Below are 24,204 nucleotides of genomic sequence, written 5' to 3'. Positions count from 1 at the left end.
CATCCATCCGGATGGAGCGCGAGCGAGGAGGGGAGAATCATTGGGCTGGGGCGGTCAAACTCCTACTCATTTGCTGGCTGCCACCACTGCACGCAGTCGCAGCGGAATAATAATAATACGTGCCGGCCGGAATCGATCGCTCCTGCTCCTGCTCCTGCTAGTTGCGGTATAATTAAGAAATTGTTCGCGGAATGAACCTGGGGATCACGACCTTTCGTCACGGGATTGGATTAGCCCTAATGGCGACCTAGTGGTCAATCAATACTCCCCTCTACCGGTGGGGGGCTAAAAAAAGCTTATCTTTGGCGGTAATTTTGCTCCATGTACGTCTCAGACGAAGCCGCCACTAACATCTGCACGCAGACAGCCTGAGGTGAGGTGCTTGGTCGACGTGCTCAGAAGCCACAGGAAAGCCTCGGTGTGGTATCTACGTGGAGGAGTCGTCGGCGTGGACGGCAACCAACCTGTCCGCGCGCGCGGGCGCCCTGCCCTGCCGTGCCGCCGAGGGCATGCACCCGGCGGCAACCCAGCGCGCTGTGAAGGATCCGATCGGATCGGGGATCGGAGGGAGAATAATCCCGGCCAGCCCGCCGGTTGGTGGAGCGCGCGCGCGCGCGGAACGAACACCACGCCGGCGGCGCAGGCGTGCGCGCGGCACTTGAGGCAACACGACGGCGGCGGCCGCGAGAGTTCGATCGCTCGCGCCCGTGCTGTGTACCACGTGCAAGCACGCGCGCGCCGACGAGAGACGACGACGACGACGAGGTCGACGCTGACCTGATCACCCGGCCGCCGATCGCCGTCGCGCGCGTCGACACCGATCGCGCCAGCAGAGACAAAATAAACGAAGCACGGGCGGCAGCAGTGAGGACGACGTGTTTGACGTGCTGGCGCCCGGCCGGAATCGTGCTACGCGACGACGGGGCGACGCGCCGACGCGTCGCGCAGTGCTGCCCAACGATGATGCGGCGACGACGACTTGGTTTGCCCCGCGGTTAGGCTAGCCCCGGCCCGCGTTGACACGGCGCGGGGCCCACGACTTGACTGGGGTTTTCAAACAGTTTCCTGCTGGCTGGCTAGCTGTTCCGATCCGGGGTCGCCACGCCATGGGTCAAAGCGTGCGCTGACTTTTGCCGGTCACCGTCGACCCCGGCCATTGCGCCCCCGACAGGTGCCCGGCTAACTCGGCCTGCCTGGACCCCCTAGCACGGTGGTTGGGGTTGCGCCGTCTGGTCTCGTGTTGTCAGCGCATACTTCATAAATAAATAAACAAACAAACCAACAAATAATTGTACTAGTGAGTCATGACACTGCAACTGCAGCCTGCTGTGAGTGTGAGTCAGTGTGTGCGCCTGCCTAACAACAAGTGTGTAGGTTAGGAGGGCTCAGCTGGAGTGATCCGGGAGATCTATCCAACCCAGAGGTCAACCGACAGCCGCACAAGGAGTTTGAGAATCTACTCACATGTGTCTCTGTTAGCTACCTTGTTCTTGGTTACACGATAGATTAACACCAACACTTGGAGCACGCTTTGCTAGGTGCAAGCTAGCTCACATCAGAGAGTACTATATACTCCCTCCGTCTTGAAATGTATGTCATTCTAAGGTTTGAAATTTGTCCTCAAATGTATATCATTCTAGGTTGAGAGTGAACCCAACCATCTTAATTGTGCATCGTTTTCGGGTCTTTTATAATAAAAAGATGGCATGCAACCATGTAGGGGAGGTATATGTGGGGAAGGTGCATGGGAAAAGACATGCTAGTTTAATTAGCACATTCCCAATACTTAATAATTAGGAATAGGAGAGTCTTTTCTACACAAACATAATATGTTCTAAAAAATCTAGAATAACATACCTTGCAGGACGGAGGGAGTCCTTTTATTAACTGGACGGAGGGAGTCCTTTTATTAACTGAGTCCGAGAACATGCTCTCAGCTGATGGTACAGCTGCCTGCTTATACCACTGCTACTAGTCAACCCATGATCCGATCCAGTCTGTGATACACCGCACGCACGCTACATAACAAAGCATGCCAAGAAAGGGCATCCATGCATGCGAGCAGCCGCAGATACTGCGTGCTCATCTAACCGAAAATCCAGCAAGAGTGATTCTCTGAATAATCAAGGTTTGCTTTTCATCCTGTTTTCTACTCCTACGTGTTTACTCTTGCTGCTTGTCTTTAATGATGTTGCAGGTGTGAACCGTCGGAAAACTCTCCATCGACATGGTATGGTGGTCAGCGCCCATGGACCCCCAAGCTAGGCAGCACAAGCCAACAGTTCAGGTGGGCTCTGACGCCAGCCCGGAGGCCCACAGACAGATTCTCCTCCTCTCTCGTCACTGACACCGGGGCCGGCGCGTCGTGGTTGTGTTAGGTAAGATGGGCCGGCTCGGATCGGATGGGCCTGTCACGACAGTGTCTATCGCATTCACAGCCTGGGTGCACGGGTCAAACCCTTTTTGACCCCTCGCCTTTTTAGTAGCATTTGTTTTCCTTTTTTTCCTTTTTGGCTTCCTTGGATGGGATATACGTACTGCTTTGTCTCGAACTTCCTGTTGCCGAGTCACCTGTACTTCACACCACACAGTTGCTGTGTGCGTTCTCTCTCCCTCGCTGACGCACGCCTTACGTAAGCCGCACCGTCTACTTCTTCAAATATTTGAAATTTTATTTGACTATATACAAAAAAAGAACGTTTGCTTAATCATTTTTTGAGGGAAATGTGAGGTATAATCCTCTGTGCATTATCTATCGTACGTCCTGCTAGTAGGTTGCGCCGTTGTGTCAGGCTGAAATTGTCCCCGACACCGGCCATGATGAGCAACTCCGGCGAGCCATTCGGGGATCTCCGGCGTGATGGCCGCCGCATGGTGTCACTAGTTGAACGTCCCTGCAGCAAGATGCGTATTGCCAGCAGCCAGATGTATATGAATATGATGCTCTGACCATGGAGGTGCTTACCTCATTATTAGGCACTAGCAACAGCATATGAACAGAAGACACACTCGATCGAGCCTCATTTTCGATCGACCAGCTGCCGTCTTCTTTTAATTCATCGTGCGATCGAGTTCATTCGTACGCGCAACAAGCAAATCGAGCTAGCTAGCTAGGTGGTTTCGCGCACTTCATTCGTAGGCCGGTTGTTGGGGCTAGACTACTTTCGACATGAATCATTCATGAAATGGTGCCAGGTGCGATCATGTTTGATCCTAGTGTCCGTGCGAACTGAACGTGGCATGCAGTTGGATCATAAGTGCCGTCCAGTTGACTCCACGAGATTCAGGCACACATTGACATTTGACAAACAATAGCAGCTAGCAGAGTCTGCATCCGTCCGTGCAGCTCCAAGATTGTCGCAATGTTCAGAGATCGTGAAAGAAATCAAAGTCAGAAGAGAGAAGGTGTAGGAGTACCGTTCTAAGCCGCCAATTGCTCCTGAACCTGAACCGCGTTGCCGCCATTTCTCGGCAACAAAGGAAGGAACTTGGGGCCTGAGGTGCACATGCATCTACCAACCAGGCGGGGACGGACCATGCATCCATGCATGCAAGGCAAGTCCAAGTAGTCTTCAGTGAACGAACGACATGTTACTAGGTCTCTGAAGTCTGAACTATGAACAGGATCGGGTGCTCTTAAATGGCAATCATCCATCTCAGATAGTCAAAGGCCTGCTCATCAGATCCTACCACAGGTCTTGTTTCAGAGGTGACCGCGGTTGCTGCAACTGCAGCTGCAGCCTGCAAAGGATCTGGAGCCATGGCCGGTGTCAGAGGAATCCTCCGGCAGGAGACACGGCGAGTTGGCCCGGGGCTGGGAGCCATCTCTCGCCATGTGCACGGCGGCTTTTGGGATTAGTAGATCACAAAAAGGGCCCGGTCGATCGGGGCTCCGGCTGGGCTACCACCGAAAGGCTTTGCAGCGAGACATATGGCTCCATCAGCTCCATGAGCCCCTGTCCCCGCTGCAACACCCACCGCCACACCGGCCATGGCCATGCACACTCATTTCAGAGCAAAAGGGCCTTCAAGGCTTTCAGGAATCCGCGGCTAATAACTGGATGGATTGGGTAAGTGGTGTGGCGACATGATGTTCAGTTAGGTGTCCCACACTCCCATCAAGTCTCTAGTTAGGCTGGCACTTGGATTGTGGAATTGTCAGGACAGTGCATACTATAATACTAAGTACTGTCACTACTAGCTCTGAAGCAAACATGTAGTCTTGTGCTGCTTCTTTAATGCAGTAGCCATGATGTTTGTCCAATAAGGATATGGCGTCAGTAAAAAAAAAGAAATTAGCATAGGTGGATAGCTGGCAAAAAAAAAAAAGAGCCTGACAGACAAACCTGAGGGCCACCCCGGCCGGCCAGGCAAGTGCAGCGGTACGAGCCTATAGGAAAGATCCTGTACAAGTAAGGTCGTGCTGCAAGGTTACAGAGCTGACATTTTAAGCTAGCTTCCGCGTGTGTTGGCAGGCGAGATGGTACTAAGGGCGTGTTTTGGAATAGGACTTAAAAAAAGTCCCAGAGACTTTTTAAGTATTTAGAAGTATTAAATAAATGTTAATTATAAAACTAACTGCAGAATTCTAGAGCTAAACTGCGAGACGAATCTAATGAGGTATCTTAATCCATGATTAGCGAATGGTACTGTAACATCACTGTAGAAAATTATGAATTAATTAGGTTCATTAAATTCGTCTCGCGAAAAAGCACTCAGCTGTCAAAAAACATTTATAAACAGATTTTATTTAATAAAATAAAATAAAAAAATTCCTTTTGATGTGATAGGGACTTCTAGAAGAAATTTATGTTATCCCAGGTGAGTTTCATGGGCACATTGTATATTCATAACTTGGTAGGTGAGGTGCCTTCTCTACTTTTAAGTAGATGAAACTTCTCTTCTACTAGCAAGGTGGAACTAATTTCCACCATCCCCTTTGCTCCCACATGGGCCTTTGAGGTCTCATTGGAATGGGCTAAGCCCATATATTCCAACAGGAATTAGCAATCGCTGAGCGTGTATTACGATCCCTAGTTCTGAATCGTCGGAGCCGTGAAGACACAACTCAGTTGCCCCGGTTCTTAGCTTAGACGGCCGTGGTATGTCATCAGTTCATTCAGGCTCCCTTTGGAGGGCTCCTCCGGCGGCTCCGCCAACAGCTCCAATCGGAGCCGCACCAAACGGTCGCGCGGGTGCAGTGCACTGCGCGGCGCGCTGGGAGAGCCGGAGTGCTTTTTGGATGCTCCGGCATAGCCACACAATGTGGCTCCGCCTGCTCTAGCTCCGGCGCGCTCCCAGGGAGCTCTCCCAAACGGGGGGTCGGTTGCATCCTCACGAGCAAGCAGCTGCAGCATCATATCATTTGCATTACTTCAAGGCCGGAGCATTCCCTTAATCTAAAAAAATATCATTTGCATTACCGGCTGGTGCCTGCTTCAAAGTTTAACATTTTCTGACAACAGCTACACCCTGACAAGTAAGAAATCCATATGTGTTTTTTTTAGAAAGGGACCAGATTTCATTAAAGTAGAACCCCTTTCACAACCGAGACATCAACATAAAATAAAATTACATCGTTTCTGAAGGGAGGTGATGCACTTGGCTGTCTGATTAATTTCCTACGACGCCGAGAAGAAGTTCATGCTTACAAAAGGCGAGGTGGCACCATTTCATTAGTAACCTAGGGGAGGCTCTGCTGCCGTCGCAATGACCTTGCCTTGTTAGCTGGTAGAATTATTTGCAGATTTCTTTTCTTTTATATGATGCGTGTTGAGCCATAATAAATGAGCTGCTTTCAAGCTTTTGAATGGTATTTCCTTTTCCCCAATGATATAATGATTATATGATTTAAATTTTACCACCATAAATATATGGTATTCTTGGAATATTAGGAGGCCACACATTGGATCGTTGGGCAATCCCGGCCCTCGTCAAATCCCATTAATCACGGGAATCTCATTAATCTTGGATAATCTGCAATTTAATCCATGAGTGGCACCAATCAGAACTTGTTGTACGTGGAAGTGAAATGAATCCAAGTCAGAAGAGAGAAGGTGTAGGAGTACCGTCCTAAGCCGCCAATTGCTCCTGAACCTGAACCGCGTTGCCGCCATTTCCCGGCAACAAGGAAGGAACTTGGGGCCTGAGGTGCACTTGCATCTACCAAATACCAACTAACCAGGCGGGGCCGGACCAAAGCATCCATGCAAGGCAAGTCCAAGTAGTCTTCAGTGAACGACATGTTATTACTAGGTCTCTGAAGTCTGAACTATGAACAGGATCGGATGCTCTTAAATGGCAATCATTCACTTCAGATAGTCAAAGGCCTGCTCATCAGATCCTACCACAGGTCTTGTTTCAGAGGTGACCGTGGTTGCTGCAGCTGCAACTGCAGCCTGCAAAGGATCTGGAGCCATGGCCGGTGTTAGGAATCCTCCGGCAGGAGACACGGCGAGTTGCCCGGCGGCTTTTGGGATTAGTAGATCACAAAAAGGGCCCGATCGATCGGGGCTGGGCTACCACCGAAAGGCTTTGCAGCTAGACATATGGCTCCATCAGCTCCATGAGCCCCTGTCCCCGCTGCAACACCCACCGCCACACCGGCCATGGCCATGCACACTCATTTCAGAGCAAAAGGGCCTTCAAGGCTTTCAGGAATCTGCGGCTAATAACTGGATGGATTGGGTAAGTGGTGTGGCGATATGATGTTCAGTTAGGTGTCCCACACTCCCATGAAGTCTCTAGTCAGGCTGGCACTTGGATTGTAGAATTCTCAGGATAGTGTATAGTGTACAATATAATACTAAGTAATGTCACTAGCTCTGAAGCAAACATGTAGTCTTGTGCTTCTTCTTTAACGCAATAGCCATGTTTGTCCAATAAGGATACTAGCTCTGAAGCAAACATGTAGTCTTGTGCTTCTTCTTTAACGCAATAGCCATGATGTTTGTCCAATAAGGATATGGCGTCAGTAAAAAAGAAATTAGCCTTGTCAGACAACCTGAGGGCCACCCCGGCCAGGCAAGCCTAACCGGAAACGATCCTCTACGGCCCGCCAGAGCTCCAAATCCTGACCATTAATCACGCTCTGGCCCACAGGTCATGTGTCATCAACCAAGCTGAAGTGCTTGCCTCCTTATCAGTGAAGGATGCAACGGTACGAGCCTATAGGAAAGATCCTGTTCAAGTAAGGTCGTGCTGAAGGTTACAGAGCTGAGATTTTAAGCTAGCTTCCGCGTGTGTTGGCAGGCGAGATGGTACTAATTGCTGCCAGTGGCCAGCATATTTAACACTAATCGTCGGGCCAATTTTGTTGTATGCTATCCCATGTGGGCTTCATGGGCCCGTTGTACATGACAGGATTCCAGCTCGAGGCTGCGTTACCTGACCTACCCTCTTTTAACAGCGCTCAGTAGTTTTCCCGGAAAAAAAAACAGTGCCCAGTAGTTCACACTTCGCAATTCTCTTTGTGATACTGCATACTTCATGTCTCGTGCTCATAAGTCTTCTATCGTGCTGCTATGTCCTTATACGAAAATGTTAGCTTAACTTGCCAATGCCAATGACATCATGTAAAAAAAAGGTAGAAAGAGTGGCAGTATGACATAAGCAGCAATACAGTGCTAGTGCGCCTCCCATAGTATCATGTAAAATCGATTTCCATACATCGTCCGCCTGGAGAGACCGGCCTCTTCCAGGAGCGTGTAACCAAAGTTCTATAGATGACCATGGGCTCGACAAGCTCCGAGCTGGAACTGCTTGCATCTCGACGACCTCAGACATGGTTGGACTCTCGTCAGGCTGAAGCAGCATCTGAATTTTGCCGTACCAAAGTCCAGCAGCACATTGCCCGGCTTCTGATCCCTGCCGATCCCTCTTCCTCGTGAAGGTGCATGACGCCCTCGGTCCTCGGAGATCCCCTGAGCTATTTGCAGTCCGCGTTGCCAGTCCTTCCAGGAATGCAAGGAACATTCAGATAAGAAGACGTTACGTTTGCAGCAGGTAAACGAATGAACAAAAAAAATAAAAAAAGAGCCTGTCAGACAACCCTGAGGGCCACCCCAGCCAGGCAGGCCTGGCCAGGAACGATCCTCTACAGCCGCGGATGGAGCATCAAGCACCAAATCCTAGCCGTTAATCACGCTCTGGCCCACAGGTCATGTGTCATCAACCAAGCTTGAGTGCTTGCCTCCTTATTAGTCAAGGATGAAGCGGTACGATCCTATAGAACAGATCCTGTTCAAGTAAGGTCGTGCTGCGTCCGCCGAGGCTCAGCTTTATAAGCTGGCTATCAGCGGCCTAAGCTCCCGAGGTGGGACTTTGTTTAGCTGTAAGCGCTGTGTTCCCTCGAGGTTTCGTCCCCCCGGGTCAAGCTCGCAGTGGAAGGAAAGGAAGCACTCCGTCCTGGGCCGCATCCCACAGGGCTTCCTCTGTCAAAAGGCCTTCTCCAATCTTCTGGCCTCTTGGGCCCTCGCTTACCACGGCTGCTGAGTAGCACCCACACACAGGCACAGCGGCACAAGAATTGTGAGAGAGACTACAAGGGTTTTTTTTTTTAGCAAGAGACTACAAGGAAGTCAGGCATCTCCGCTTGTAATTTTTGCTGGTGAGCAGTAACTGTTCAAATTTCTGTTGCGTGACATACTGGAATTTTACCATTTCAAGTCTCGAGGAATCGTTTTTTTTTCTTGTAACAGAGCTAACTCATGATTTTTTTCCTATATGATAACCAAAACATGTTTCAACGGCTCCATGAAATTGTTACTATTATTATTTTTCTTCAAATATTGATTATTCCACCTTTTGGCATGACAGATGCTTCGGATTTTAGTTTAAATATTCAAATATTTCAAATCTATGTTTAAAGACCATTCATTTTTGTTAGATACTTTGTCTAAAGTTTCCATTTTAGATGAAATTTTAATTAGGGTGATGCTCAAGCACCGGCGCTAGCATATAGCCTTAGTGTGAATCCACGTAGTAGTTCTCTTATTCTTTTTCCTTTATCTGATGCCTTCTTGACATGCCAAATATATATATATGGAGTAAACATGAAATTAGCTTGTACATCAAATACATAGAGGAATTGTATTTGACACGGACTCATATCCTTGTGTCCAATCATGTAATCAATAGCTATTTTTTCTTTTCCAAATTTATATTTTTATTATTGATCGTCCTGATCATGGACTTTTTGAGTTAGTCTAGACTGTTAGATCTTCATAAAATCCAACGGTGTAGGTCTTTTTTAGATTAGCGTGAGAATTTCTAAACTCTCTCAGCAAATGTGGTGACTTTTTTTTAACACTATTGTATTAAGATAATAGAAGATAGATAACTGATGCATCGAGCCTGGCAGCGGTAGAGCCTAACCCCACACGGTGCGGTAAGCCTACGGCACAGATACATCCTTTTTTATAAACACTAGTATAGACGCACGTGATTTGAGAAAATTAATTAGATTTTTATTCGAAAGTATACTAAATTAAGTATTAATTAAATTAGTATTTGAAATAAATTTTAAAAATATATCATCACAAAAGCCACTGCTATCTCGCAACATTTGCTATTATATTGTTTATTATATTTACTAGTATAGATGCACGTGCGACACGTTCATGTTTAAAGAAAAATAACTATCATGGGTGTTACTACTACCTAGCTTAGGTTGATACGAATCTATTGCAATAAGAGCGGAGCTAAAACAATTAAGCGGTTGAGGCAGTTTTAGTGCAAAGCGATTGAGCAACAATTAAGCGTTTGAGGGATTTTTAGTGCAAAGCGAACCAGCGCAATCCGCCTCGCATCCCTTCCTTGCGATAGGGGCCCACGGCCAACGGCCAACCACAGCAGCTCGGCCCAACTCGTGGCTTTTCTTTCTTCCAGTACTCACGGAGCATCTTCCCCGTAGCTTTTAAGCCTTATCCACTCATCTCAGGGGCCATGGGCGGTGCTGGTGCCCGCCGCCCCCGGCGTGCGGCGAGCTTGGCGCGAGCGGCTGCGGCGCGCACGCGCAGGGCCGCATGCGAGCGGCAGCGGGCAATGGCCGCGCCCGTGGAGAAGGAGCGGAGTGCGGCCAAGGGGCGGCGCACAAGTAAGCCGTGAGCCTGCGAGGCAAAGGCGCATGGCGGTGACCGTGGATACGAGTGAGCTTTTTCTTGCTTGCTCCCCATCCCACACTTTGCAGCTTCGTCTCGATCAGCTCCCTTCGTTTCATCGCCGGGCGTTCTCGACAGGCCAGAGTCCGCTCCGAATGCCGCCTGCCCGATAATGTCGATGGCGAGGCTCACCGCCAAGTCGGAGAAGACGATCTCGTCGCCGTCGTTGAGGTTCGTCGCTGCGCGCTGGATGCACAACTCCATGGCCCGGATTAGCCCCGCGATGTGAGACGGCCGGTAGATGGAGATGATTTTTCACATCGTTGAACAGGCATGTGCGCGTAGAGGGGGTATGGGTATGAACGGCGGGTAAGAAAACAATCCGGTGATAAAAAAATTCTTTTTTTAACAGAAACGCTCTCTAACTCGCTGTTTTTATAGGTCTCCACCCAAGTGGGTCCAATGTGAGGGGTAGGTGACCCCGATATGAATGAGAAAAGTTTTTAATTATTTTCGATCTTTATAGTATAGATTGGTGTGAAACCACAAGCCCTAACCATTGGACTATGCATTCTTGCCTACAATCAATCCATATATCTATTTATTTTCATCACTGAAAGCAATTTGCTTCGATTACAGTTACATGAAAGTCAGCGTAAAAAATAGCTGTGTGTTCGTTGCAGCAAAGCAAAATAAAATGCCAGAAGACACATATGGAGTCTACATTAGACCTGCTCAATTGAAATACCTCTAGGTCAAGAAAAAAAAAAGATCCTCTAAATCTCAGTACATGGTTAGAAATGACTAATCTACACGTGCTTCAAGTGAAGCCCCTTGCACTGTAACGTTATAGATCCTTGAAAAACTGAAGAAATTGTCGAGAAGCAAGGGCAAGTGGATCAAACGGCTTACGGTAGACGCGTTCTGCGACGCCTGGATCGAATCAATGTCCCTCCTTCCCAAAGAACCAGTCGTCACTTGTCACCTCCATGTGCGGCTGCACGTTGACCTCCTCACAGCCTGCACCTTCTGTCCGTTTCGTTCCCGATAGCACACGTTTCTTCGTCGCCGTCGTCGGAGAGGAGAGGAGACGCGGATTCGGAGATACTGCCCCCGCTTTGTGTAGGAATCCTGCGGCGGCTATTCTGGTCAGTCAAGTGGGGGAGGCTAGGGGGTGTGGGAGAGTGAGTTCGGGGATGGCAGCGGAGGTTTGGCAACGAGCAGCACTGGGTGATGAGCGCGGGCAGCCCAGCAGGTGGAAGGGGCCGATTTTCGGTTGCGATTTTGGGCACGGCGCCGACGGGTGGGGAGCGGAAGCAGGAGCGCGAGCGCCGATGGGCGGGGGCGGGGAAGCTAGAGGATGCGCCAGTGCGGGTGCGTGGGTAGGATGCGGTATGGTGAAAATAACAATTGGTTTTGAGCATAAACATCCCCCAACTTACAGTTTTTATGGGTCTCCATCTTCTCTTACCTCCCTCGGCCCTGACAGGTGGGTCCGGCGTGAGAGGTATGGTGGGCCCGATTCGGGCGAGAAAAGTTTTCAATTGTTTTCGATCTTTATAGTATAGATATAGATAGACGATGACTGAAACCAAACCTATGTTATTGAATATGGACTAAAGAACTTCTACTCATTTCATACTTAAATCTTCAACGGAACGTGAGCCCAGTGACCGGACTTTAGGTTAGGACTTCTGTCTTACACTCTTGCAGAAGCCCTTGTGGTTGTTATTCATCATTTAGTATACTTGCAATTACACTTTTGTAATGACATTTCAAGAAAAGAACATTTATTCCTGAACATAAGGTCCGCATCTCAATAGTTCTGTCTGTTTCATTGCATGCCTGCAGCCGAATCCAAACTGATATGCTTGCAAGTTACAGTCATGCAGAAAAATTCAGAAACAGGTTTGACCCTAAATCTATATATCAAAACTAAGCACATACTTTATTCTGATTAGTCCCCAGCTTTACTGTCCTGGGTGATTGGGCATAGTAAAGGAGCAATATGATACATGGGAAACAAATGGATACGGTTACACATAATACACCCACTCAGCATTGCCAAACAAACAAAGGGAGCGCCTTAATGAAACAAGAGCATTGCACATTCTTGGAAAGAAACAAACAAAGGGGAACAAATAGCTACAGTCACACATAATACCAAGCTTGAAATACAAGCACCTAAACAGCAGTGTGGATGTTTGGCCTACTGATGATCCCAGCGTGCGTCAGCAAAGCCCATATGAGTGTCAGCGGCTCGGTACCACGGGCTATCGCCTTCTTGTGGGGCGCCTTGAGGCTATCTGAGGGAGCAATGTACAGTACCATCTCAGACCAGAAGCTGGCCAAGAGTGCCCACCCTGCCTCATCATCTGTAGCCAATTCTAGCAGCTGCTTCCCCAGCTTCACCCCTCTCTTGACTACCTCATACTCGGACTTCTCGTTCAAAAGCGCGACCATGCTCTCGTCCTCCGTTGGCTCGTCGCCAGCAAGAACACGCTCAATATCCTTGCTAATGGTCTCGTACTGTTTCTTGGACCATGCCTTGTCATCTGGAAGGAGCTCTGGAGCGGTTGCCATCAAGTAAACACAGTACTGAGACAGATGAATTGCGACGGTTCTCTTGGTTGAGGAGGCTCCACCGTGCCTGGCCTCGAAGATGCTGGTGGCGATGTGCCACGCGAGGATCACATCAGATGTCCCTTCTCCTTCGCACACCCACAGGAGGCGATCTCCTATACTGCTATTTCGGAGTGCAGCCATGCCTCTGCTTAGGCGACCATTGCTGCTCCTCAGCGCATCGACAATGGCAGCCTTCACCGCTGATGGCACTTGGACATGCTGGATCCTTGGATTTGAGAAACGAAGGGAGAGCCAGCTCAGGCCATGCCGCATTTTCAGCTGTTGGTGATTTGCAGGTATCAGTGACACCTGACCCATGCGGTCGTTCCAGCTCCTTCTGAATTTGATTCTTAGTTCCAATATAAGACCAAGCCATCTCTGCATGCGAGGAGACCTCTGCCAGGAAGGCTGGGTTATGTAGCTGCAGAGTATGGTCACCTTGATCCAGTTGGAGCACAAGTAGGATGTGATCTCCCATGCTTCTGCGATTATGACAACTGCCAAAAGGGAGAATGTGGGCAAGACGTTGTAGATTATGTTTCCAAATGCTATTCTGCTGCCCATGTCATAATTCAGGTAGTGAGATGGAATCGTGCACGATGAAGGGTGCGGAGTGCAGAATATCTGACCGGGGTAGTGGACGCTGTAACGGTGTGGTATAGCACACCCAAACAAGCACCAGATTATAATGGAGAGGGAGATGATGATATTAAGAACTGGCAGCAGCCTACCAAAGTTGGAAGTGGGGAGGGAGGAATAGTAGGAATCAAGCACAAAGGAGATCTCATCTGCAATCACACTAAACACCCTCTCAGGGCTGCTGCTGTTGAGGAGCACTTCCAAGACGAAACTGAAGGCTTTGGTGGGATCAACAATATGTGTCATTTCAAACCGACGTCTAAGCAGCTTGAACAATGCAAATGAGAGGCATAGATCCTTGAGCCAGGGTCGAGGGATCAGAAGTGCGTCGCTGGTCATCTCCCAAACCATGTCGACTGTGACCAAGCTGCTGTTCCTTTCCTTGATGCTATACCCATGAGGCGTTTCCTCAATTTTCTGTTTGTCTTCCCCCATCACTATAAGTGGGGGGAGAATTGATCTGCGACAGCTCTCATCAGCTAGCAATTTCTGCGTGTATCCAGCAATGAGACGAGAATTGAGCCCAAGGGCGACAGATTGAATTGCTTTCTGAAATGCATAAAACTTGAGCATTATCTTTGCAAGACTGAGAAGACAGAGAACAATGAGGAACATTGACGCAAGGTCGTAATCGATTCCCTTGTCCAGGTCCGCCTTGTAATCCTCTTTCCCTCTTGCAGTGAGGAAGCCATAATGCGAGTAGTAGAACACGAGGTATGATGTCCAGACCGTGCGAGCAAGCAACTCGATTGAGGGTCCGAGCTTGTGGTTGTCGTCAGCAGATGCAACTAGTGCGCTGGTATTTGTCCCGACAATCTGGACAAGAACTGACCATATCAGGAGCAAAGCCAAGTATGACCTGCCATGGCACAATATTTTCAGGTTGTACTTGCATGTGCCACAGTCTTCCTTGCCAATGGAGGAGACGACATAGGAGATGATGGGGAGGTACAGTGTGGATGCTCCCAGGAAAACGAAGCGTGTCACCGCTGCGTGTCGATAGCGCCGGCCTGATGAGCCCACCACCACCATGATTGTCACAAGGACGGCATTGGCGACCATGAGCGCATTGGAGAGGCGCAGATTTGCATTCGCTGCTTTGACAAAATTAAGAAAATCCTTCACCTCATCATCTGAGCACTGGATCGTCGGGGGCGACAGGTCTGCTTTGCATGGTAAATCATGAAGCGATGCATGTGCTAGTTAGTGTTATATTACTGCACAGGCTAATATATATATATATATATATATATATATATATATATATATATATATATATATATATATATATATATATATATCGACAATGCACAGATGCGGTAGTGTGATTTTCTGCTAAGGAAACATATACGAGTTGCAGTTGTTTCAGACAGCTCAAGTGCTCAACAATTGACAAATTTATTAACATCCATATGAACAGAAAATGTTTTCTGAACTATGATAGAAAATTACCATTGCCGGCATTTGGTTGGGCCATGGGAGGATCTTGCTACAATGTTGGGGAAAACCGTGCCGCCGAGGTATGAACTAATCTTGCCTCTTTGCCTAGCAGGTGTGTCTATTATTATATAGTCCTCTTTAACTCTCTCTTTATTCCTTAGTCCATTCCTTTGATGCATACATCTCACACGCTGTGCACCTGCTTTTCCTTTTCTCTTTATTCGCTATGAATTCATTTGCAGCACCCTGCACATGCAGTACGCCTTTGTTGATTTTCCTTCTGTTCATCCGATGACCTTGTGCATTCATGCTGTTGAGGCCAGACAATTGTTGTTGATATTCATTTCAGTATTCCCAAATCGAGTAGTAGACATTCTTATTATATTAGCCTGTTTATCTGACATCATGGATCTTTTCGGTTCCCAGAACCAGCCTAGACGTGCTGTCTATACATGTCATGACTTCAACAATTGAAATGGGTCACAAGAATCCGCTGGTCTCCCCACCAGGTGCAAATTTCCGGAGGACCCTAACCAATGAAAACAGCCTGCATGCTGTGGGGACAAGAGATAAAGCCAATGGACGTTTGATTTTAGGGCCTTGATTGATAGCTAAATTAGGCAGGTGCCCGACACGATGCAGATTGCAGAAGCATCCTGGTCTGCACCTGGGCGGTGGGGGGCAATAGATAAAGACAGCGGCCGATTGATTCATAGCGCCTTTGAAGCCGGTGGGCGCTGGATTCTTCACATGGTGCAGATTTTTCTTTTCCCTGTGCCTCTTCTTTTCCTTGGTGACATTATGATTTTTAAAGTTTTTATGAGTTACTTGGTCTTTCACTGTGCAACAATCTGTGTGTGTATCAATAATATATCCTTCCTCTCTTCTTATACAGATATGATGTTCAGGATAAACTGGAGGTAGTAGATGATCTTCCACTTTGTATCTTTTGCGGTTTTTATCGAAAATTCGTTGCAACTTGCAACCCGTGAGCAATCGGATAGGTACAACAAAAAGGAATGCCCCCACAATACCTTAATTTTCGTGGTCAATGACATTGGGTTCTCTTGCGTGAACAAAATTCACATGGCTTGCATGGACCTTGGAAGGAAGGGTCACGAACCTGTACCGTAAAGGTTTTGGATGATAGCAGAGTAGAGTAGCAGACTGCAGCTGCAGGAGATTGGATTGGAGCCACGGAGGAGCACGAGCCGTGAGCGTTGATGCCGCCAGCCGCCGGACAGATGAGAACCGACAGCACACGGACTCACGGAGGCGTTGGCATCCCCGCGATGGGATCGAATGCGAACTGACACAAAACTGAAACAAAACGTCGCTTGCTAAATGGGCCGACTACTACAAAGCTGGGCTGGGCCACAGGGTATGTCGCGGCCCACCCGGTAGCTACTCACTCTACTGCCCACTCTCACCGGCAGCGGCGCCTCGGAGCGCGTGACCGCCTGTCCCCTCCCGACACCGCTCCTCCCAAGCCCTGGCTCCTCCCCGCCGGCGTCCTTGTCGGCTCGCGCGGCCGCCCCACCTAGCTCCGACGCCGGCCTCGGTGTGCATGGCTGTGTGTTCCACTGCTTACCATCGCTACTCTGTTCTACTTGCAACCAGCAGAATTGTTTTTCTTTCACATCAAATCAGAACCAGCCACCAGCTAGATAGCAGTATTTCTCTCATAACAAATCAGCACCAGCCACCACCTACAGCCAGCCAAACAGAATGCATTACTTCTATCAACAAATTCTATGCAGTGTATACTATCTAAATATTATATCACCATGAGCAGCTATGCAGGGAGCCAGGGAAGGAAGGGCTCGCGGCTGCCGGACAGCGTGCGCTCCATCAGTGGACCACGAACGCTGTTCCTGTACTCGGCTTGCATGCTCGTGATTAAGGGCTCCCACTCAATTCAAAGCCGCGGTAAAAAGGAAAGTTGATTCTAAGTACTGTACGAGCATTGGTGAATCTAGAATTGAAAGCTAGAGTGGTTCAATAGAAATTTTTAATATCGCAACAGCTTAAATGTCTTATGCAAGTTTTCAAAACCACAATTAACATTGCTAGAGCAATGATCTTCAGTACCGGTCATAAACACTACTTCAGTACCGGATGGCTAATTGGCATTTATTACCCGCCAAAACGTCCGGTATTAAAGGTGCCACTAAACGGCTTTGCGCCTAAAAAATGAAGAAAAAAAATAAGAAACAGCTAGGAGGCGCAACGTCGCAAGTCACGCGGATTAATATGCACGTGCACAGACCCTGGGATTCGAACTCACGATCTCTAGACTCTGCGAATCTTCGCACATACACAACACATTTAATGGGAATAGATATGTTTTCGTTTTGAAGTAACCAGCAGAAAGCCATTTAGTACTGATCAGCACCATCATCCGGTAATGAATACAATCTCCTGGGACATGTTCCTCTGCTTCAACTTCCTCGGGACCACCACCTACATCTTGACCCTTCGGAAAGCAACGAACAACCATGGCTGGAGGCCATGGCTGGAGGCCACCCATGATACAAAGCACTGTCAATAAACATTTTCCAATCCTCAATATTGCTTATCGTCATCAACTCCCATCAACTCCCAGAGATTGACTCCTTCATCTGCCCAATTGGCAAGGGTTTGTACTGACAGGAAGTGAGTCTCGACATTAATTCTCAACCCAATGACCAACTAATTATAAATGGATTCGAAACTCCTTTGTCATAGTCTGTCAATATATTTAAAAGTCCTTTGAAAATTAATTAACAGAACTCCATTAGGTCCATTCTCAATAGTACCATTGCCGAAATAAAGCGTGAACTGCATCTTGCTGGACATATCTGTTCATAATAAGCACGTCATTTAACTGCTTCAACTATTTCTGTCGTTGTGTGCAAACCCACAGTCGGGTGGATGCACCCGCCTCAGCCCCTGAGGGAGAGAGAACTCGGGGGTAGCTAGGATTAGTTCGATCTAGATCAAGAACATGATGAACACAGAAGGTTTAGAGTGGTTCAGTCCGTCGGGGCATAATACCTTATATCCACCGTGTGTTGTATTGCTCGTGTCCTCTGAGAGATCTGGCCTGGAGAGCCTAGAGTGTGGATAGCGTCCAAGAGCCTCCCATCTGTAGCGAGCGCCTCCCTTTTATATCTCAAGGGTGGCGCGTACATGGCCGTTGAGTCCCCGACAGATGGGCCCAATGATGTAGTATAGTATAACACACTGTACAGAGCATTATGGCGTTGCAGGCGATGGAGATCTTATTCCAGGATTTCCTTACCTCGTTCGCGTGGATGCATTACCGGCACAGATCTTCCGACCGGCGTGGCCTTGCCCTGTCTTATCGAAACCGCGCCAGGCGTAGCTTGCGGCGTAGCTCACCGTAGCCTGCCGCGTAGCTGAACGGGTCGTGTAGCTTGCGGCGTAGGCGGCATGATGAAGGAGTGCCGTGCCATCGTATTCATTTAATGCGGCAGACGGCTCTGCGCAGGCACGGCGCATGCGGCTGCACTGTGCACCTCGGTAATATACGGTCTACAGTGGAGTCTGGCAAAAGCTGCCACGGGCCCTGCGCAGCAGAGCACGCCTCAACCACCCGCATTTAATGCGGTGGGTGGGCGAGTCTTTCAGCGGAAGACTCCCGCCGGCGCCCGCACCTGCGGGACACGTGGCGCCCCCGGACCCCGCCCCGGCGGTATGTTGGTTCTGTGCGTGGGGGGTCCGGACGGACGCGAGGAGGTCCCGGACCCCATGGGGGGTCCGAGCTCTCGGCAGTCGGCGCGGAGCTTTCCTTCCTCAAGGACACATGGCGTCATCGGACCCGTTCCTTGAGCAAGGAACGGGTCCGGGCCGTTGGTCCGGTGAGATAAGTTCCGGACCCCAGGGGTCCGGCTGCTCCGCTCCTTAGGGCGTAGTTATGGATAACTATGCGAGTCCTGCCTTGCTGCAGTAGGAGTGGGTATCCCTGTTACAGGATACCGACAGTGGCCCCTGGGCCCACCTCGGGAGAGGCTATGAACCCGCAGGTGGGGCCACTACTGTGACCTGGCTCCGAATAACTTGAAGCTTCCAGCGTTCAACTGTGCACGCTGCAAGAGTCTTGTCCGACTTTGACCATCCATTGGGTTTCCTACTGTCTCATCACGTCGCAACGGCTCACTGACCTACGGCCTCCACGCACAGTGGCGCGCCTAGTCACGCGTATGACGCTCGGTATTACTGCCGCTGGGGTAAAAGGAATCCTTTACCGCCAGCTCAGTTCCTGAAAAGTCTGACCCTGTCAGCGCACGTTCAGGCGCGTCGGTTCGGCTTCCGCCTCGCTCTACGTGCACGCGCGACGGTTCGAGTCCCGCCTTTTCACACCTTCGTTTGTTACCCGCCTCCCCTGACAGGCGGGCCTGGGCTCCCTTGTCATGGACTTGGCGGCTAACACCAGGCGTGAGCGTAGCTTGGCTTCTAGCGACGGTTTCGGGGCGCGCCGGATGGATCAGGCTTCATTAGAGGCCGATGCTGTAGGCCGCGGTTACTTTTCCGCATTCACCTTCTTCCTTTCAAGCCCTTGCGCCCCCTTGCTTCCGAGCCTCCTCGCCCCTTGCTCTTCTGCACAGATTTGTTCCTCGCCTCCACAGCAAGATGACGTCCCTCGTCCGTCCCCGTCGTTACCAGACCGAGGAGGAACTGAACATGGTGCGTTGCCTGCTTGGGTGGAGTCCACAAGAGACCGCATGGGGAATTCGAGCAGGCTCGGTTCCCCTCCGCGATCTGTGCGCTGGGGAATTTGTGCTGTTTGTTTCGCACATTTCCACCGGCGTGGGGCTGCCGATTTCTTCGTTCCTCCTGCTGCTGCTGGAAGATTTCGGCCTCCAGCTCTAGCATCTCACACCCCACTCCATCCTCCTGGCGTCGATCTTCGTCCACCTTTGCGAGACGTTCGTAGGGGTGCGGCCCTGCGTCATCCTCTTCCGCTACTTCTTCGTCCTAGTGAAGTCCGGGAAGAGCAAGGATGAAGTCAGGGCGTACTACTTCCAGACGAGGAATGATTTGCAGACGCCCTACATCCCCGGCCTCACTGGCGGGAAGTGGGAGGATTGGCGCAAGGAATGGGTGATCACCACCACCGACGCCCATGATCACCTCATCATGCCGACCGAGGGGCCCACCTCTGACCGCCAGTCCTGGAGGGCCAAGCCGTCTCTGCCGCCGGCGTTTGACCCCATGCTGAGCAAGATCAAGACGCTGGTGGAGAGCGGCCTCACCTCGCTGCACGTGCTCGGGGACTTCCTGAAGCGCCGGATCGCCCCTTTGAAGCAGCGGCCGCGTCCTGCCTGGAGCTTCACCGGCGCCCAAGACAGCAGCAGGACCCACCGCGGGGAGGGCAGCGATCTGACCCAGGAAGGCCTGGAGGTCATGGTGCGGGCGGTGACGGGGGAGATCTTCGTCCCGGAGCACCTGATCCTCCCTCAGAGCGTCGTTCCACTCTGCGAGGACTCGAGCCTGAGGGCTGAGGTGCTGGCCACTCGGCCGACCCTCAACGACGGCGGTCTGGCACCGCGCCAAATGGGAGGCGACCCGGACCGTGGAATCCGGATCCCCGGTGCGTCCGAGGAACAGACCATGCCGAGCGCCGCGGGGTCCAGCCCTTCTGCCAAGGGCAAGCAGGCCGTAGCTGGTAGCTCTATCCCGAGCGGTCCCAGCCAGGCCCGAAGCAGCTCCGGCGCTCCACCGGTGGAGGTGAGCCGGCGCAGGTTGCACCGCATCGACGTGACCCCAGTTATGGAGCCCGCCGCAAAGCATCAGAGGGCCGCTGAGGACGCGGGCCAGGGCAACTCCGGATCCCCCGGCTCACGCGGGACCCCTGGTGTAGCTGCGCCACCACCACCACCACCACCACCGCTGAGAGATGCCTCTCCTCAGCAGCAGCAGCAGCAGCAGGGGACCCATGGTGTAGCTGCGTCACCACCACCACTGCCGCCGGGAGCTGCCCCTCCTCGGCAGCAGCAGCAGCAGGATCGGGCGCCGCCGCCGCCGCCGCCGCCACGGCAGCAGCGGCCGCCCAGCCTCCGTGGATGCTGGAGACCCGGCGCTTCGGGGTAAGTTTTCTTCCGTTCACTCCCCTATTTCCGATGCTTCACTTTTTGCTGAAGAGCTTCTTCTCTTTGTTTGCCAGGGCCCCTCGCCCAGGCAGCTCTTCCGCCGCTCCTGTTCCAGTGGCAGTCCCGGCGACCGGCGCCTCGGCGGCAACGGTGGAAGCAACGACGGATACGGGAACGTCGGGCGCGGGGACCTCCGCTGGCCCGACGGCGCCCAACACAGCGGCGGCGGACGCGGGAACGTCGGGCACGGCGACCTCCGCTGGCCCGACGGCACCCGACGCATTGACGGCGGATGCGCCAGTGCCAGGCGCAGCAACGTCGGGCGCGGTGGCCCCCGAGGCTCCGGCGACGGCGGACATGGCGGCAGCGGACGCAGCAACGACAAGCACCTCGGTACCCAAGGGCCCGGCGTCGGTGTCGGATGCTCCCACCCCTAGCTCCCCACCTGCAGCAGAGGAAGAGCTGGAGGTGGTTTCTGGTAGGCGGCTCTTGCAGGGTCCCCCAGAAGGGGATGCGGTTCCTCTTCCCCGTGTGCTGGTCCAGGTCCGGTGGACAATAGAAGAGGTGACTTCTACCGCCGAGGCAGCCTTCCAGCGGGAGTGGGCGGCTCTGGAGAGCGAGCGTCAGCACCTCGGCGACTGGCACATCCGCCTAGAGGAGCGCACAAAGGCCGAGGCCTCCCGTGCTACCATCGCCCGGTCCGAGCTCGAGGCCGACCTTGAGTCCTACAGAGCCGGGCTTCGGAAGGTGTTCGCCCGGGAGCTCGCGGTGGCGGGACGGGAGAAAGCCCTAGCCTTGCGGGAGGAGGCCATTGCCAAGGAGGAGGCCAGCCTTGCGGCCCAGAGATCCGAGCTTGAGATTCGCAGCCAGGGACTCGAGGTCCGCAAGCAGGAGCTCGATAAGCTCTCCGAGTCTCTACATCAATTGCGCCTGAAGCTGCAGGAGACCGCCAGCGAGCAGGCTGTTGCCGAGGCGGGCCTCGAGGAGGATAGGAAGTCCCTTGCATAGCGGGAATCTCTCACCACCAGCATGGAGCGAGCCCTTGAGTGCTCGCGCAAGGCTCTTAAGGCCCGCCATGAGTCAGTGGCACGGAAGGAGGCCTCGCTCTAGGAGAAGATCCGCCAGCTGGAGGCGGCTCAGGCGGCACTGGATGCCCGGGTGCAGGAGACGGTCCAGGAGGTAGTCTGGCAGCTGCAGGAGGACCAGCGCAAGGGGGCCCAGTGAATCATCGACTGGACGGGTGAGGCAAGCTCAGCTCTGGTGCCACTTGGAGTGAGTCCAATCCAAGTGGCGGAGCCGGCAGCTTCGATTGCTGATGCCCTCCTGGTATTGGACTCTGCTTCAGAGAGACTCCGGGGCCTGGATCAGATCCTCGTTAGCCACCTCGAAGCCGAGGGTCGCGAGCTGTGCCGTATGGTGGCAGAGTACATTTTGACCTGCCTCCGGAGCCACGACCCTGCCATCTCGCTAGCGCCAGTCGTGGATGGTCCAGAGGCAGAGTCGGAAGCCTCTGCTCGGGATAGCGTGTAGGAGGTCGTCGACTTCGTCGCTGCTTACTTCAAGCGGGAGCCTGCAAACTCCCGAGCGGCGTTCCTGCAAAATGATAGGGGTCCGCTGGACCATCGTAGCAGTAGATTTTTTTTGTGTATGTAAAAACATTGTACTTGTTGAAATTTTAATAGAAGAAATTTCAACTTAGCTGTTTGTGACTTGCACCGATCTGCCGAATGTAGCCCTCGGCGCCCTGGCCCCCTGGTAGATAGGTTCAGTTGTTAGAACCTATCTGCCATTCGAGCTGAGCAGACGCTCCGGACCCCACCTATGGGGTTGAACAGGTGTTCTTGGGCATAGGTGTAGCACAGATCATAAGTCAAAACGAGCGACTTGTTCCCTGAATAGCAGAAAAACTACAGAGAGGAAAATCAAACTCGCTGGGATGGTAGTAGTGATACTGCAACTTAGCTGTTTGACGCATGCAGAGTCGATCCTTGGTATTTGGCTCAAAGCGAACGCTCCGGGCCACCTGGGAGACAGGCTCAATTGTTTGAGTCTGTCTGTCACCGAGTTTTGGACCTCGACCTGCATGAAGCCTTAAAGCGGATGCCCGGGCCCCCTGGTAGGTAGGCTCAATGGTTTGAGGCTAGCTACCACCAGTCAAGGCTTAACCTGCATACCACTTCAAAGTCAAAGCTTAGTAGCGAGCCCGCGGGACCTATTCTGATCCGGCCCCCTACCTGGCACGCCAAATATCGTGGTGTGCAAACACACAGCCAGGTGGATGCACCTGCCTCAGCCCCTGAGGGAGAAAGAACTCGGGGGGTAGCTAGGATTAGTTCGATCTAGATCAAGAACACGATGAACACAGAAGGTTTAGAGTGGTTCGGCCCTCCCTTTTATATCTCAAGGGTGGCGCGTACATGGCCGTTCAGTCCCCGACAGATGGGCCCAACGATGTAGTATAATATAACACACTGTATATAGCATTATGACGTTGCAGGCGATGGAGATCTTATTTCAGGATTTCCTTGCCTCGTTCGCGTGGATGCATTGACCGGCGCAGATCTTCCGACCGGCGTGGCCTTGCCCTGTCTTGTCGAAATCGCGCTAGGCGTAGCTCACCGTAGCCTGCCGCGTAGCTGAACGAGCCGTGTAGCTTGCGGCGTAGGCGGCATGATGAAGGAGTGCCGTGCCATCGTATCCATTTAATGCGGCAGACGGCTCTGCGCGGGCGCGGCGCATGCGGCTGCACTGTGTACCTCGGTAATATACGGTCTACAGTGGAGTCTGGCAAAAGCTGCCCCGGGCCCTGCGCAGCAGAGCACGCCTCAACTACCCGCATTGAATGCGGTGGGTGGGCGAGTCTTCCAGGCGCCCGCACCTGCGGGACACGTGGCGCCCCCGGACCCCGCCCCGGCAGTATATTGGTTCTGTGCGTGGGGAGTCCGGACGGACGCGAGGAGGTCCCGGATCCCATGGGGGGTCCGAGCCCTCGGCAGTCGGCGCGGAGCTTTCCTTCCTCAGGGACACGTGGCGTCATCGGACCCGTTCCCTGAGCAAGGAACGGGTCCGGGCCGTTGGTCCGGTGAGATAAGTTCCGAACCCTAAGGGTCCGGCTGCTCCGCTCCTTAGGGCGTAGTTATGGATAACTACGCGAGTCCTGCCTTGCTACAGTAGGAGTGGGTATCCCTGCTACAGGGTGCCGACATATTCTACTTTACAAAGTTATATTAATAATTTACTAATATTTTCTACAAATTTAAAACATTTCAAATTAAATTAACTAATATTTTATAATGCTTAATAAT

General features: G+C 51.6%; 1 protein-coding gene, 1 long non-coding RNA gene, 1 other non-coding gene and 1 pseudogene across 3 annotated transcripts; 1 reads left to right on the top strand and 3 right to left on the bottom strand.

Moving 5' to 3' along the window:
• Positions 1-6,988: 6,988 nt before the first annotated feature.
• Positions 6,989-7,199, bottom strand: LOC120643250 (annotated as a pseudogene).
• Positions 7,200-8,035: 836 nt separating this feature from the next.
• On the bottom strand, positions 8,036-8,256 carry LOC120643249. The gene has a single exon (XR_005662934.1). It is a non-coding gene; the product is annotated as a small nucleolar RNA U3 (small nucleolar RNA).
• Positions 8,257-9,898: 1,642 nt separating this feature from the next.
• Positions 9,899-10,710, top strand: LOC120641888. Its single transcript, XR_005662443.1, has 2 exons — positions 9,899-10,469; positions 10,542-10,710. It is a non-coding gene; the product is annotated as an uncharacterized LOC120641888 (long non-coding RNA).
• Positions 10,711-12,074: 1,364 nt separating this feature from the next.
• LOC120641887 lies at positions 12,075-15,757 on the bottom strand. Its single transcript, XM_039918198.1, has 2 exons — positions 14,817-15,757; positions 12,075-14,527 (listed from the first exon to the last, which is right to left on the bottom strand). Exons 1-2 carry the CDS (start codon positions 14,839-14,841, stop codon positions 12,285-12,287), a joined length of 2,268 nt encoding a protein of 755 aa, XP_039774132.1. The 5' UTR covers positions 14,842-15,757; the 3' UTR covers positions 12,075-12,284.
• Between the last annotated feature and the right edge of the window lie 8,447 nt (positions 15,758-24,204).

This window comes from Panicum virgatum, chromosome 7K (assembly GCF_016808335.1).
Source record: "Panicum virgatum strain AP13 chromosome 7K, P.virgatum_v5, whole genome shotgun sequence".
Taxonomy (NCBI): Eukaryota; Viridiplantae; Streptophyta; class Magnoliopsida; order Poales; family Poaceae; genus Panicum; species Panicum virgatum.
Note: the sequence above shows the minus strand (reverse complement) of the source record. Positions and strands in the feature narration are given on the sequence as shown.

What these genes read in the sequence shown, in the direction of transcription:
- LOC120641887 (XM_039918198.1), bottom strand. Translation starts at nt 14,841, where the DNA reads ATGGCCCAACCAAATGCCGGCAATG. An exon ending in CCAACCAAATGCCGGCAATG is followed by an intron (nt 14,528 to 14,816) that starts GTAATTTTCTAT and finishes CATGCAAAGCAG; the next exon opens with ACCTGTCGCCCCCGACGATC.